General features: G+C 31.0%; 2 protein-coding genes and 1 long non-coding RNA gene across 3 annotated transcripts; 2 read left to right on the top strand and 1 right to left on the bottom strand.

Moving 5' to 3' along the window:
* The first annotated feature begins 2,375 nt into the window (after positions 1-2,375).
* LOC148610509 (uncharacterized) lies at positions 2,376-9,589 on the top strand. Its single transcript, XM_088595575.1, has 6 exons — positions 2,376-2,519; positions 3,045-3,116; positions 4,036-4,201; positions 5,772-5,845; positions 6,465-6,542; positions 8,996-9,589. Exons 2-6 carry the CDS (start codon positions 3,053-3,055, stop codon positions 9,046-9,048), a joined length of 435 nt encoding a protein of 144 aa, XP_088451701.1. The 5' UTR covers positions 2,376-2,519; positions 3,045-3,052; the 3' UTR covers positions 9,049-9,589.
* A 1,084-nt stretch (positions 9,590-10,673) lies between these two features.
* LOC148610508 (uncharacterized) lies at positions 10,674-16,159 on the top strand. The gene is made up of 4 exons (XR_015924684.1): positions 10,674-10,772; positions 12,209-12,237; positions 12,568-12,631; positions 15,054-16,159. It is a non-coding gene; the product is annotated as an uncharacterized LOC148610508 (long non-coding RNA).
* LOC148610507 (uncharacterized) lies at positions 13,109-16,255 on the bottom strand. Its single transcript, XM_088595576.1, has 4 exons — positions 16,154-16,255; positions 14,823-14,890; positions 14,111-14,207; positions 13,109-13,354 (listed from the first exon to the last, which is right to left on the bottom strand). Exons 2-4 carry the CDS (start codon positions 14,870-14,872, stop codon positions 13,298-13,300), a joined length of 204 nt encoding a protein of 67 aa, XP_088451702.1. The 5' UTR covers positions 14,873-14,890; positions 16,154-16,255; the 3' UTR covers positions 13,109-13,297.
* Positions 16,256-16,597: the final 342 nt, after the last annotated feature.

Raw genomic sequence — 16,597 nt, 5'->3', positions numbered from 1 at the left:
ATACATTTGTATATACTATTTTGTACGCTTTTATACTTCATTTTTGTCATCGTAGCTTCAAAGAATACACCAACCTTGTAGCCATGACGATTATGTCATTAAACCATTCGAAACCACCAGCTTGATGCCTCCGCGGTAAAAAAAAGGTGTCGAAACAACAAGCTTTGTTCACATGATATCAAATGACAAATCGCTATCATTAGTCCTGTTAAGTACAACATGTACAATATTCTAAAACGATATGTGTTTTCCAGTTAAGTAATAGTTTCTATATCCCTTCTACAATAAATTCAGTTGTTTTATATCAATTCAATTTACACATTTAAAAAAATCTGTCTCTGTGTTAACTGAAGGTATATATATAGTTCCTTTGTAGGAGTCAGGCTGTGGGTGAAACATGATATGAAAAAAAAACATCATTTTTAAAGTATAATTTAACTTTTAGCACTATCAAAATCAAGGGGAAATTGATTATATCATTTTGGTAACTTAAGTAATATTTTCATTGAAATGCACTGACAATGATCTTTCCAAATGCAAATAACTCAGTCAAAATTTGAATGGTGTAATTTTAATTATAAATGAAAATTCGACCACTTCAGTTAATTTTTATGTAACACCCAAATAAACATTCTCTGTGGAGACACAGAGCAACTTTCAAAGCTGCTTTTCAACTATTAATATACTTACTGCTATTCGGTTTATTGAAGTACTCCTATTCGAAATGCAAATTAATCCTAGGGCAGAAAGCAAACAATAATTAAAAATAACCTAACAAGAAAGATCAGTGAAATCGTGCCTTTAATGATCATTAAAAGGCATGCAAACAACTTACAGAACCTGTAATAATCACGTATCCATGGTATCTCCTTGACACTTCTACGAGTTCTTGCATTGCTTACAATATTGCTTATAATATGTACAAACATATCCCCTCAAATAGAATAATGACCATTCCGTTTATTATATTCACATGTACAAAAGCAATTTGGAAAATATTTGCATTTTAATATTTTGAATTAAAATTATTAAATACTGTATGTTTTTTTACTTGAGGTATTGATACAATATGACCACTCCCTTATACCAAGATGGTCAGTCCTATCAAATTGATCATATGAAATAGAGTCCTTTAAGATGATGATTGTTAAACTTTTATTGACGTAGACGCTCTTATCTTCATATCTTATCTCCATATTGATACCGTATTTATATATAACCCGCCGCTGCTACCCGTAACTGATTATAGATATGCCGGTGTCCGTCCGTCTGTGTGTGTGTAATGCCGTATCATTGGTTACAATTGTGGAATCAACTGTCTGGAAACAGGTTAAACGATAAGGTTTCAATTTCATAGGTTTGTTAATCACTATATGTAGTTAATGATGATGCGCCGTTAGTTTTACACGATAAATTGTTTTTGGCTTGTTACACTTCAGTTGTTTTGCGGCGGCGGGTTACATATGGCTACAAGTTGCCTGCTTAACAAAAAAGTAAGTAACAGTAGTTGTAAATATACGACCGATATTAGTAAATATATAATTATTTTGTTGAGAAATTAAGCTCCAATACTATATATATGTGACATGAACAATATATTTGATGTCTAATACGACAAGTGAAATTACAATAATCTACCATAAAAATATTTCGGTTTTAACACAACAGCTTGCAAACACAACCCTCGTATTGGTTTTGCTTCCCATTCTATGGTGAAATGAATCGGGTTGATATTTTTTATCGGGTGCTGTAAAATCCACACTAAGTGTTTTGATAATGAATTATTAAAAAGCATGCGGAGAGATCAATTATTTAAAACTAATAATTGAGTGTTTTATGATACATGTACAGTTTATCGTTTTAACGATAATACATGTAATATAAGTGATGAAGGAACGAGGAAAGGGTAATATGTGAATCAAATACGATGTTGGTAGATAGTCTATTCCATTCAAATATTAGCCTGCATTTTTCAAAAGTTTTGATAAAGTCTGCTTGGCCTTGTTAAACAAATGTTTCAATTGCTAAATCGCGTTCATTAGCTTCCCACTGTTTAACAAATTAAACACTTGAATTTCAATAATATAACAATGAAGAGGAATTGTTATATTTATTGAAATTCAACTGTTAAATTGTTAGATGGACACATATTATGTTGGATACTGATAATGGGGAAATAGTTTATTGTGTAACTAGGAACTTTACACTATTCACACCATGTAGCGTTGTGTTACGTTTTATTATTATTATTATTATTATTATTATTATTATTATTATTATTATTATTACTCATCGCTTGTTAACAAAATGTTTCTTTTGCTACATTTAATAGTCCAATACCTACATCAATTAAACCTAGCAATACAACCAAGAAGATAGATTATGCAAGATTTTGTCACAGAAAGGCAATTGGAGCAATCAAGAGATTTACAATTGACATATAGAAATACAAATGTTTATAAGCCTGCGTGTTATTATATTCTGCTATTTGATCGCTGGTATTTGTATGCCTAAATAAGGTAAGAAATTATGTTTTTGAATAATAAAAATTGTTCTGAATTTTTCTAAAATAACTGCCGCGTGACGATCATAATTATAGGATTCTTTTCCAAATGGCACCTTATATAAAATGTAATGTTCTAATAATGCAAAGAGAAATATGTTAGATATATATTTTTTGATTGGTAAAGTCTCTAATAACACTTGTCTTATCTTGAATAATTCTACTTTATTGTTAGTTAGCCTTCGGTTAAACATTGAAAGGGTGATTATTTCAAGGATTGACATATTGGTTAACTGTTAATTATGTGTTGTTTGTTTATTAAATGATGATTGAATGTTGAAAAATATACACCAATGCAAAAACAAGAGGTTATTTTATGTATGCCTTACCAATATTTAAAAAACACACAATTATTCGAGTGCAGTTATGCAGTTCAGTACATTAGTTTAACCCATACAAGTACATATATAAACACTTTTGGCCGGTTTCACCAATTATATACATTAATTGTGTATATATCAAATTTTACGTTATATTTCAGTCTTTCAAATGATCACATCGGCAAGTTTTCTGGCTTTGTCCATGTTGATAATTGCATGCAACTCAATGCCAGGTAAGATTGGTAGATATCAAAACGATAGCATACGATATGTTGATGATAATATGAAACACTATTGGCTAAGAGTAATCAAGGGAAACAAGGTTATAGCGGTAATAAAAAAATGTATACCAGGGACAAAGACCAGACATGGAAAACAGACATACACAACAAAAACGTAAAGTAACTAAAATCGTACATACAAAATAACAAAAGCAAATGAGGAACTCCACTAAAAACTGGGAGCATGGACCAGGTGCACCGTGGGGCAAGCGTCCTCTGCTTTTCTAGAATTTGTCAGCAACAATTTTTTTCATTAAGATCTGGAAATCGGAAATAAAACATTCAGGGGAAGGGGGGATCGTTCAGGCGTTTTCTTACACCCTATGTCCAAAAGCCTGTTTCTAAGGATTTTTGTCGCATTAAGAAGTGAGAACATTTATTAATAGCTTTGACAGAGGAATATAACAAATATGAAGGGGAATTTGGATTTCACAATCAACAGTGAAATTTATAGTTTATAATTTAAAACAATAAAGAAATGACTTGGTTAATATATATATATATATGTACCTAATATATCTTTTTTATAGACCATTTTGAGACCAGTCATAGTATGAACAAAACTGCGATGTGTGAGCTTGTGAAAAATTCTTTTTTTTAAATACTTATATATAAAGTAAAAAGTAAAAAATATCCCTCTAAAACATGTTTGTAATGTGACGACTCTATTTGCTACACAGCTCCATTGGATGATTTTTTTTATTCAAGGAAGATAACGCAAATACATGTATTTATTAGACTTACTATACTTTCTACAATGATAACTTATAATAACATAAGATATATGAGGAGTAAAAACAATGGCCCCAAACGGCCTAAAAACTTACCTGCATGATTTTATTTACTTAAACTACTATTCGTTCTCTTTGAGATTGCGATTGGCCATATCGATGGAGAAACAAACCGTGGTACTTTGGCACAGACAGATTATGGTTTGTGGACAAAAAAGGATTTGGAAAATTATTCAAGAATGTTTCTCAGCCTGAGTTTAGCAATTCTGAGTGCATTCACCGCAATGGCTCATTTTTCATAACAAAGTAAGTATGATTATCGTTTGACTGATGCCATTGAAATTCAATATTTAACCGTATGTTTTATTTGTATATTCTGTATCAATTGTCGGTAATATTTGACAGTTAGAAGGGACATGAATTTTGTCCATGGGCCACATACAGTCCTTTAACCGATCCGCCCAACGATTTGACGGATCGATAACCGTTGACTGATTGATCGTTCACGGATCGGTGACCGATGACCGGTGACCAATCAAATCGCAGTTTGTTTTATGTAAAATGGTGTTAAGATCTGTTTGAAATAAAAGAAATGTGAAATAATTGTATACATTGATGTTTAAATCTATTTCATTATTAAATATGTGTAAAATTGAAAACGAAAACAATAAAAACCGTAAATTACAATGACCGTTCTGTGCTCACGGTCATCGGTTTAATGGATCGGTTTGACGGATCGATGACTGACCAGAAACTGATCGGTGACCGATGACCGATCGCAATTTTTGTTGCACAACATCCTACAACCATGTCTAATTGTATTATTTTAAATTTTACCATCGGTAATGCTGTTTTCACAAAAAGTGGAAGGAAAATGATATTGCATAATAAAAAACACAATTTCGCTTTTTGTTCATGTCAGCTTTCATTAATATCACTATTGAAACTGTATTTGCCATTTGCCAAATTAACGACATATATTAAGTCTATAGAATTCATTCGAGTATTGCCATATGCCATATTACGTGTGAATAAGGATATGTTAAATTCTTACTTTTACACAACTGCGTGTTAGACTATAACAATGAATCGTTTGTCCGGTTGGTCAATCGTTCTCCTCCCGAAATGCATGAAATATCTGCATTATATACCTGAAACCAAAATTAATCAATCAATCACCCAATCATACTCTTACATATATATTTCGGTTTTGCTTTTCAGAATTGAATTTTTAATCAATAGCTAACATTAATTTGCTTTAACCTAACACATGTTTCAAAATAATCAAAACGTTCATGAAGTGACCAAAGAACAGTGAAAATGATATTAACCACCGATAGTTTCTTTTATATATATCTATGTTTGTGAAATCGAATCGAGTACTGCTGGATTCGAAGGTCCCAGAGAGTATTCACCAACCGGCCCAATGGTTTGAACTATCTGATCTGCATTATATCACAGATAAGGGTAGAGTATTAATAAGCATCATACCGAATTAAAATATATTACATTTACAATTGAAATTTAGCCCATGCCAAAACTAAAATACAAATATTTAAGCAATTGACCCTCTCTTTGTTGAGCATGTGATACTTGTCTTGTCAGTAATTGCCAAATGACATATTCCATAACCATCAACGTCCCATTAATTCATGAAAGGAGGTTGGTCCGAGTATCCTTATGTGGCCCTAGGAAATATTTGAGTTACACCGCATATCGATCGATTAAATCAACAGTTTAATCTTTAAACAAACTGATTACACCCCCAACTTCAACACACACACACACACACACACACACACACACACACAATGCAAGTTGTAAATTTAGAGGTTAAATCGCTACAATAACTTGTTGAGGTTATAATTTTGATTAGGGAATATGGACGTTACTACTGCTTCAAGGCTGAAATAATCTCTAAAGATGTATGGTTTATATACCGCAGCAGAGGTGAGCTGATGATAGTGGGTAATTCTATCAAACACAGTACTATTACATTGACAATCCTATTAGAAAGATTAATATAAACTCAATGATAACATTACACCGTACATATATATTTTGAAGAATGCAGACAAATATCAAGGAAGTTTTTCACCAATATTATATCATTTATATTTTAAAAAAGCGATTAAAATGACATTATGCAGAACAAATAAATGCTGTCAACACGAATTATCAAAATATGACTTTTTATCTCACCGTTTAAATATATTGTGATAATCATATCAATATTGCTCTTTGATATAAATGAAATATGAAGTTTGAATGACATTTGCGGTATGCAATAAATCGAATAAAAATGTGTGTTATATGTAAAGGTATGCGTAAAAAAAGCTACATTTATTATTGTTTCGTTAAATCTGCTGCAAAAGTTTGAAATTGTGTATTTTTTCTTTTTTTTTTTAAACTTATTTTTTATTCACTGATACAATTCATTTCTGTCTGCATGTATAAAGTGGATATGTAAAAATATATATTTTACAATGGCCATTGGATGAAAGTTCCGATCTTAGTGTTTTTGATTTGTTTCTAAAAAACGTGATACATTGTGACGTTTACCTTCCAGATGTTCCAAATTATAGTCCAGAATTATTCTGCAAACTCTGTGACGTAAATGATATGGAAGGTCCAGTCTTTGGGGGATGTAAGTACTTCATTCAATATTCATTTGCGAGGAAAAACACTATTGTTTGTATAAAATATGTATTTTGTACATGATTATTCAATTTTTGAGATCTGTTCTCCAGGGTTGCCATAAAAACCATGCATGAAAATTAAAACGATTATTATCATTTCTTTTTATCAATAATGTAAAGTACTTGTGTAGGATAAACTTCACATTATATGTTATATGGGAGATGTAGAATGGTTAAAAGGGGAATGAGGAATGGGTATGGAGAATGGAGATTGCATTGCGGATAAGGATTTTGTATGCGAGAAAATGGGAATAGCAGTTTAAAGTATTTATTGATATGATAAATGCATTGAATTAATTAAAGATAACAGTTTGAAAGCTAGCATATCCAGAAATGCAAAATTCAATTCGTTAATATAAGAAATTTATGGAGAAAAATGCAATGTGAGTTATACGGGGTTGGTGTGTTCAATGCGGGAATGGAGATGGGGGAGGGAAAATTTGGTACAAGGGATAGTACATGCTGTAAATGGTAAGTTTATGCGATCAAGAGTTGTGCATTTGAATAAAACGTATTTATACCAAATAAATGTTATTCCATGCAAAGTCTTGTAATACAAAAGAATAAGAAATTTGCATTTATGTGACGAATTGATATTAAGTCTTTTTTTAATATCCATTTAAAATAATCAATATTAAAAATATATTTGTGATACTTCCTTAATTCAAATACTCGTTCATATCCTATTGAGTCCAAAACAATATGTACCATAACACTGATATCTTTTGGCTTAAACGTCTTTAATATTTATAAAGTGTGTTCGTGTTAACAAAAGGTATTACAACTCGGTATCATTGCTTAACAATTTTGGTTTTATTTTCAACAAAAAAAAAGATGGATATCTGTATTTGTGACAAAAAAAAATATAAGCTCCTTTAACATCATCATCATGATATGATTTTTAATACTTGAACTGTCAATTTGTTTATTTTTACAGCACGAGGTCAGTATGCTAAACATTTAAATGTTCTAACTCTAAGTATGAAAAATAGACTTATCTCGTCAGTCATTATTTAGAGCTGCCATTTTTAATATGTACTTTTTAAGGTATTCTATTATGAACTAAGGCTCCTAAACAAATTCCGAATATGACAATTGACATTTCCTTTTTTGAAAAAAAAAACGACTATGTGTGGATTTGTCAAACCGCAGAAGTTTTTATTAAATACATGTAAAGATTAGAGTGAGATGACTCGGATATTAAATGTCCGTATCGAAAGGACATTTTTTTCAATTTGAATTTTCAAGCAAATATATTTTTGCAAAAGACGTGTTGATATTTATGCATGAGTCGTCATTTTATGAACACATATACATGTATGAAAATACTACACAGTCAAGAATAACTATGATAACACATATATAAATATGTTTGTTTGCAGTCTTCGAAAGACACTCCTAGATTGCATGCACATTCAAAACTAAGGCAAAATATCGACACTTGGTTTAACTTTCAGTAGCGTCTTAATATATTAAATTAGTTGATCTATGTTTTAGTTGAGTATTAGTGACCTTCACAATTCTCTACAGAATACATTGAAGTTCATAAAAAAAATAATAATAATATTTTCAGCGACAGCCATTTTATTTTCACTTATATAAATGCAGTTATCATTTTCTTTCCTACGGCTTTCCGCATACATCAGCTCGTTACTGAACCGGCTCGTTCATGCTTTTCCTCTCTTTCAGGATATATTTTCAAAGCGTCACCGAAATTGGTTCGCCCAAAATTATGTACAATACCACCAGAGTGTCCTATAAATTCTAAAAAGCATATACGATGTCCATGCAATGACCAGCCAATAGATTATGGTCGACCTTGCACAAGGCCAGTGTATGGAATTCAGGAATATTTTGAAAAACTAGGAAAATTTGGTATTTTCTGATTCTTTATGAAGTTTCTAGATGAGAAACGTTCATAATAAATGTTAAACTGTATCAAGTGTTTATTGTCGTTTACATTTTTATGCAAGCAAGCATTTCATTTTTGTTTTAATTTTAGAGGAAAGCACTAGAGTAATTAAGCTTGTGCAAGAATCAGGCAACATGTGCAAGTTTGAAACATGCATGTAAAAAACAAACTGGTCTGACAGTATGATTTTACTCAAGGTTTAATTCTTTTATTGTTAAGACCAATATTTGATACATATCTGCATCACTGGATTTGCTCAAAATCTTTTCATTAGATTGTATGAAAAAGGAGGTTTCTGACAGAGTCATCTGAATATGAAATGATATATTCGTAAGATCATACTGTAAAAATCCCAAAATGTAATCAACAATTTATATGTTTTAATGGAAAAATGCGTATTATGATTGGTTGTAAATTGCCCAAGACCCCCAGCAGTTTGTTTTTTACAAGTTAATAAAACATATGTCAACACTACTTTTTCGTTTACAGTTACTAACGCAATCAACTCGGACGACGTTGTCAGTTACATCAAATTGTGTTAGCTTCATTTAAACGAATTTGGTAACAAAAAGATCGTCTGCTAGCTAATAAAGAAGGAGGGTTATGAAACACTTCAAGGTTTGACTGCACTGCAATTCGAAATGGTTATACCTGCGAATATTGACAGTGATTAGGTATTGAAAAAAAAGATGATCTACAAAATGATGTTCAATTTTTTTTACATGAGGCTATATGAGGCTGTGACATCCATTCAACGTGAAGTGCCAGATGAAAACAAATTGTCTCTAACCCCAATAATATTACTGATGGTGTGCCCATCAAATTTAACACAAAAATACAAAATGCTTGCACAGAGCTTCTAACAACAAAAACTTTTGAACCACCAAGTAAAAGGTTCAAGTTCCTGAACCAAGAAGAACCGAGGCAAATTGAATTCAATCAGTAAAGCGAAGCGATTTATTGAAACACTAATCTGGTTCCCTGGTTAATATCATAAGCAACCCTATGATTGTTGAAATATAGAGTCGGGTCACAATCGACGATATGCACAATATGTGAGTAAATTGCCGCATTTGAAAGAAAATAAAAACAAAAAAATAGTTTATCTAAATTTATTTAATAATAGTGCATTTATATGCAAAAACGATATAAGTAATTTAAAATAAAAAAAAAAACATTTGAGCGCATTTTTCTTTATCACAACGTATAACAGCAAATGAAATGACATCAAATTCGCTCAGCCAATCAAAAGACAGAAGCCGTCACTAGTGCCCCGAGGTTCTATTTGGCACGAAAATATTACCCGGGCTTCCAGATAAATTGATACACTAACTTGGGAATAGACGTATCAGTGATAAATTAATTTATATAGTTAGATTGAGGTATTTGAACATCCGTCAACGTGTACATGCTGAAACCGGTCACTTAAAAAATAAGGCATACATGTATGTACATATGTTTCCAATATTTGACTTCCCTGCTCTCTTGCGTACCTCTATTTAGAATTACAATCATGATGACATTAAGTTTATTTTAAATACATCTACATGTATCAAATGTATATGTGGGGACAAGAATAATTAGACCTGAAAATAAAACAATAATGAACGTTCCTGCCAACTTTAAAATTGCCAGTGGGTTGTTTAGGCGGGAAGCGTGAATGTACTCTTTTCACCATAAATTTGCAAAATTGTATGGATTGTACTGTTGTAATGTACGGGTGAGAAAACTATGGTCTTTTTAAGTTGAACAACATCTGCATGCAATGTAATTAATTGATGCTTGTAAGCTCCTATTTGTGGTTAATTCCTACAAATCTAAACAAAGTTCTGAAGTTTAAAATTTTAAGAAATGTATGAGAAAACATTTTATTCACATATATTTACAAATACAAAAAATACCAGTTTTATATTTTGTAAATTTCGACATGGTGGAAAAAACCAATAGATTGTATTTCATTTCCTCAGTATTTATTACTCATAACATCCAGAAATAACAGTCAGAAAGTTTGTAAAATTTGCATTTCTTAAGATAATGATAGCTCAAATTTGATTGAAATGCACTTTTGAAATATAGCGGCTGCACTTTTTCCTTATTTAAATAGTCAGAAAAGTATCTACGTCATAGAAATAAATAGCAGTGTATATATTTAATATTTTCTAAGGCAAAAAAGTCCAAATTCAGAATTATGATGTGCCACCCATTGTCTGATTCTTACACAGAATGGTATTAGTAATGATGTTCTTTAATTACTGTGATATCTAAAGTAAGTCAATTAAATACATATTATTTAAATGTATTATATAAATATATACCCTATACAGCACCGACAAACGTATGTTTAATTTATGTTAAAGGATAGATTGACAAAATTTCATTAAAGGTTATTTGATCAGAATTATGTATATTACCATAAGAATTTCTCAGCTATTCTAAAGGGCAAATTTAATATCCTCTTTATGACAAGCGAATAGATGATGGGCAAGTGTGCACGAGACAAGTGTATGGATTTTGACAATGTTTTGAAGAAGAAAAAGAACATGAACAATATCAGCTTTACAGATCCAGATCATCAATGAAAAATGATAAAAATATCCCGTGTGTGTTTTTTATTTTTACTTGTTAGCAGAAAATTGAGAGCATTGGAATCGAATATACGCTTTCTACTAACACACACCCATCTCCCCACACACATCATTTGTTTTAACTGCTTTAGTATTAATTATCTATTCCATTCAATTGAATGTTCTTTTATTTTAGGTTTCCAATAATGTAAATACAATTAAAACATAATCATCCAATTAATTTGTATGCCCCCACTCGTTAAGTGAGTTGTGCAAATTCATGGGGAGTCTGTATTTCTGTCTGCATCCACTGCTATTTCTATTTCTTTTCATCCATAATTCTTTCTATTAAATAGATAGATATCTATCGCTTTTTCGTTATTCCTTCTACACAAGTGAATGGAATTCCATAAAATTTTATCAATATCTTTAATGTATGAAAGTTTTGTCATGTATTACTAATCGAGTACTCGGTAGGCCTTTGGCGCGAGAACTCGAGTACTTGGTCGGTACGCTGGGATTACCACACACCGCTAACATATTTGATATAACATAATGCTGGACTATGACGTTAGGAGTCAGATAAGATAGTGTACTTTAATTAGTGCAGTACCAGTCATGTTTTCATGAATAAATAGTACGGTTGTAACTATGGTATTCATATTAAACGAGCCTAAAAGGGTGAACATGTAAATTATTGTGCCTAAATGTATGTTTTCTAAATAAAACTTTACGGCATTTAATAAACTCCTCTTAAAGCTTAAGGCAAGATGACAACTCGGCTTATATTCTTGAGTTGATTGACTGTCAATCTGTAGACGTTAAACAGGACATTAAACTGCAAGTGTATATAATTGTAAACTTAATCATAACATTCATCTCTTGTATGTTTCTAATATTTTAAGTCTTCGGCGGCTGTTGCTGTGGTTGCTGCCGAAATTTAAAAAAAAAAAATTAAAAAATAAAAAAAAAATAAAAAGTGTGATGTAACATTTTATTGATAACCGGAATAAACAGATAAAAAACTTTATGTCTGAATTGATAAAGGCGCTAATTTTTACAATATAAGTGCTAATTGCAATTTAATAAATATCTCATTAGTGTAGTTTGGTTATACATTTTCTACTTTTAATTTCAGTGGGGATACTATCACCCATTTGCTTAAAGGTATATTTATTCTTGTCTGTTATAATGTACTTACGAATCAATATGCCTTACAAAAATAACATCAAAATAAATCCTTAACTTATGACATTTAAAACCTAATATAATTACAAACCATATATTTGTGTAACGCCACTAACTTTAATATAAAAAAGTCTAAGATAAGTACATTACGATGACAAATAAAGCATAAGGCGAAAGAAACTAAAAACTAAGAACTATCCCCAAATATTTTTGTAAATTATTTCATTATAACAGTTTCGTAAAAGATATTAGTGCATTTTGTTATTTTCATTATATGGATATTATATCTAACACATTTGTTTATTTCAGAGGTTAGATGTTGAGGTTTATATTGTTGACCATTGTAACTTTGACATTTTTCAATCATCATACGGTAAGAACTATGTATGATGAAAATATGTTGATGCAATATTAACTTCAAATTAGACTACGTCAGGAAAATTCTCAATACTCTTTGGCCATCTAGGTAAACATATGCCTCACTTACATGTTGTATTCGTAAAACAAAGACTACGACTGACAAAATTTGCCAATTCTTCGAATCTATAAAGAAGTAAATATTTCCCGATATATATTGTTCATGTATAAATTACATTTATGAGCTAGCAGTTTTACCGATGGGTGTGTTGCCTATTTGACATATAGAACATATCCATTATCGTTTTTAAAAAAATATTTTGGATATTGAAACTTGATTTGAACATTTTCCAAAACTGAGGAAAGCTTATTATATTGAGACGATATACAATCAAGAGTCTGACTTTTGTCTTAATTATTTAAATTACAATGTAGTCAATTTCTAAGTATTCTTTAGACAAAGAAAGGCCATAAACAGATTGAATGACTCAAAACCCATATTTACGTATTTAATCGAAATAATTTTCTGAAAGTCGATTCTCAGTATCCAGATCCGAATGAATCAGTTAATGTATCTACATATTGTGAAGGATAGGGCACACCAGTCAATGGGTTTTTGACGCTAAAGTTGACTTCAATTCCTCCGGTGACCTTCAAATCTTCTCCAGTACAAAACGTCCCATCAGCAGCTAGAAACAAACAAGCTAGGCCTACCTCCTCTACCTAATCTTCCCAATAACTGTAGCAATTTAAAAAATGCTGACTGTTGTAAGCAAAGAACTCATCAAAATTATAAGAGTAACATCGCTTATAAGGAGTATACTTCCTTCTCTCTTAAATCCCCATTGCCCGATTTTCCTATCTTTTGGCCTTTTCCCCCATCCCCGTAACCCATGTCTTATTATGCATTTATATTTACGATCACCAGATATGTAATACGCAATGGTTGTTTGTATTACTGAATTGATTCATTATTTATGTTAATAAATATATCATTTGTATTGATTATCAATATACAAAAAAAAGTGTGCCTAATTCTCTTGTCCCATGACTCATTCCCAATAACCCTTATTCCCTTTCTCCATATCCCCATATTTTTCCTGATCAGTAAATAATGTAAAACGTTGGATACTTATAATTCCCGTAGGGCTAACGGAATAAACACAAAAAAAATCATTGATTCGCATTTTCTGAAATACAAATGACAATGTACATTGACAATGCTTTTACATCCTTGATTTTCAAGTTCAAAATTACAAACAATATGTACAAAATCCAAAATTAAGATCACACTAGTGACCTACCAGAATACATTATTAACTTACCTATCATATTATAGTCATCAAAATACCTCAAATTATACAGAGTATCTGCTTTAATAGGAAAGTAGAATTGAGAAAATCTGAATTATATAAATTTACATGTACATTCATTCTTGGCAAGGGAAAAGTTGAAATAAACAATACATGCTACTTATATTGCTTAAATATCATACATGTAAATCTCCAATAGCCTTTTTTGCTTTTTCTCTGTCTACTTTACCACCAAGCACTTGATCAATCAATGGTGTGCTAATAGTTCCAGGTGACACCCTGAAACATGTTTAACAATTTTTATTTCATTATTTTAAGTTAAACCAAAGAGGTATTATTGTGTCAACAAATTTGATTAGCGCTTTGATTTTCATACTTTTCAATGGTGACCGTATAAGTGTTTTTTTTTATTATTTTAACTTTAAATAGCAAATGCACCTTCAAAAACACTCGAAAATATGATGACGAACCTGACTATATATAATAAGATATATAATGGTGTTTCATGGTGATGTCAACCGTTAATTACCAAGCCTAATCATATGCTTACATTCACACGATCAGTTATATTCTTTCCGAAAAGCTGAAAATATTTCAGTAACTGAATCTAAAACTGATGTATATTTTAACTCTGACGTCATCGTCTGGAACATGACAGTTAAACAGACGTATGGAATATCCATTCAGTACCAGCAGTCCTTTTCACAAAAAGTCGTTTGAGTAATTTAGTCGTAAGTTATGACTTCACAATTCGGTGACCTATCATAACATTATAAGTTACGACAACTTTTACGCTTAAAAAAAGACGTCAGACTCTTAAAATGATTAATGTATCAAGTCTGAATTTACCGCCTAGTACATGATATTATGTAAATAACACTCTATGGGACTTACGTGTTAATTCTGACTTGATACCGTGCTTCATCTGTAGCTAGAGAGTTCATCAGACCTTTGATTGCTGCCTATTATAATATGTATAAAGTAATATAGAGTTAGTCCCATATATCGCGTCGCATATGATATTTGTTTACATACCTCTCCATGCTCGTGCAACATTTTTAAACATTTCCAATTAGAACAAATAAGTAAATTGAAGAGTAATATTATGTTATTGATTGTTCACAGAACCAAATTTAGAGCTAATGATTAAGAACAGAAAGAAATATACAAGAAGTATAAATGTAGATAAACCGTAAGTTAGAAACATTTAGTATTGAACAAATATATATACTTATATATGTAAGTAAAGAACGTTCAGCGGCTTTAGGATAATGTTATCCTATTCATACATGTAGCAACAAAAACAAAAAAGTGTTAAACAGACTACCGACTGATACCTGGTCGATTTGTATAATAAAATGCAGAGAATAATAAGAAATAAATCAGAAATAATAAATGATAGGACGTATAAATATCAACCAGAAACATAATATGGCAATCTAGTGAAAAGATATTGGCTCAATTACTATTCAAATCGTTGTTGACCGTGTCGCCCTGCCTAGTAGCAAGCTTTTGGTACATTCTATGACGTTCACAAAGTGACATAGTCATTGTTATCTTCAGTCTTGGAAGAATTCTGTTACATTTTTGTATCGTATAATGTATAAAGTATTAAGGCTTTTAGATCCCGAGGGTATTCACCAACCCAATAATCAGACTTGTCTGCCCCGAATTGCATTATTTTTTATCTACCCATTTATAAAATATTGAAGTATTTCAAATTTAAAAATACCATGCAATGCATATGGTAGAACCTCTCGGTGGTGAATTTGGCTTCCTCTTTCCATAGGTTAAGTTTTGACTACTTCTTGTATACCGCTAATATTTATATTATGATCTTCCTACATATTGGCTTTCAATGCTGCTGATGAGAGGTTACTCCTTGAAACACGTGTACAGCATATCCATATTATTGTATTTACATAACAATTGGCACAAGAAAAATAATATAAATAATGAAAAAAAAAATGAAATAAAGAAATATGCTTCCTAATAACGTTTTCCACTTTTATAATTTACATAAATGAGGGTTATTATTTCAATGACATTGCTTAACCAATAACAGTACTTGCTTACATTGAGTATTGAAGCATGTCCTTGTATTTTGGTGTCTTTGAATTACCTAATTTTACGCTTCGTCATTTTGTGTCTACAATTACTGATTTAGAAATAGATAGTGTTGATATTTAAATGTATTTATGTCTACCTGAATGCAGTTGACTTACCTTAGTAGCAGGATAAATACAGTCCAGTCCAGCATCATAAGCTGTAATACTGCTTATTACGATTATATTTCCATGTGTTTTACGTAAGAATGGCAGAGCGTACTGAAAATAAATATGCATATTATATGTAACTGTATACACAAAACATGCAAAAAACAGACAATTTTATTCCAGTTTTGCCTATCTTATGTCATATCTTATATTGCTTCAATTACCCGTAAACTCATGTTCCAAATAAATATTTTCAATATGTATGCTATCATTTCATTCTTAAAGCGACCTTGACTATCAAAATGTAGAAATACTGGTTTTAATGCTTTGTTTTAGAGGTATCAAGAATATATTTGCCCCCATGTATTCTGTTATTGACCGTAGTATTGTATAGAAATCTAAAACTGATGACATAGGTCAACCATCGTAACCAGGAAGCACGATCAGTGCTAA

This window comes from Perna viridis, chromosome 8, assembly GCF_037379345.1.
Source record: "Perna viridis isolate PV_CMFRI_1.1 ecotype Kerala chromosome 8, ASM3737934v1, whole genome shotgun sequence".
In the NCBI taxonomy this organism is placed as follows: domain Eukaryota; kingdom Metazoa; phylum Mollusca; class Bivalvia; order Mytilida; family Mytilidae; genus Perna; species Perna viridis.
Note: the sequence above shows the minus strand (reverse complement) of the source record. Positions and strands in the feature narration are given on the sequence as shown.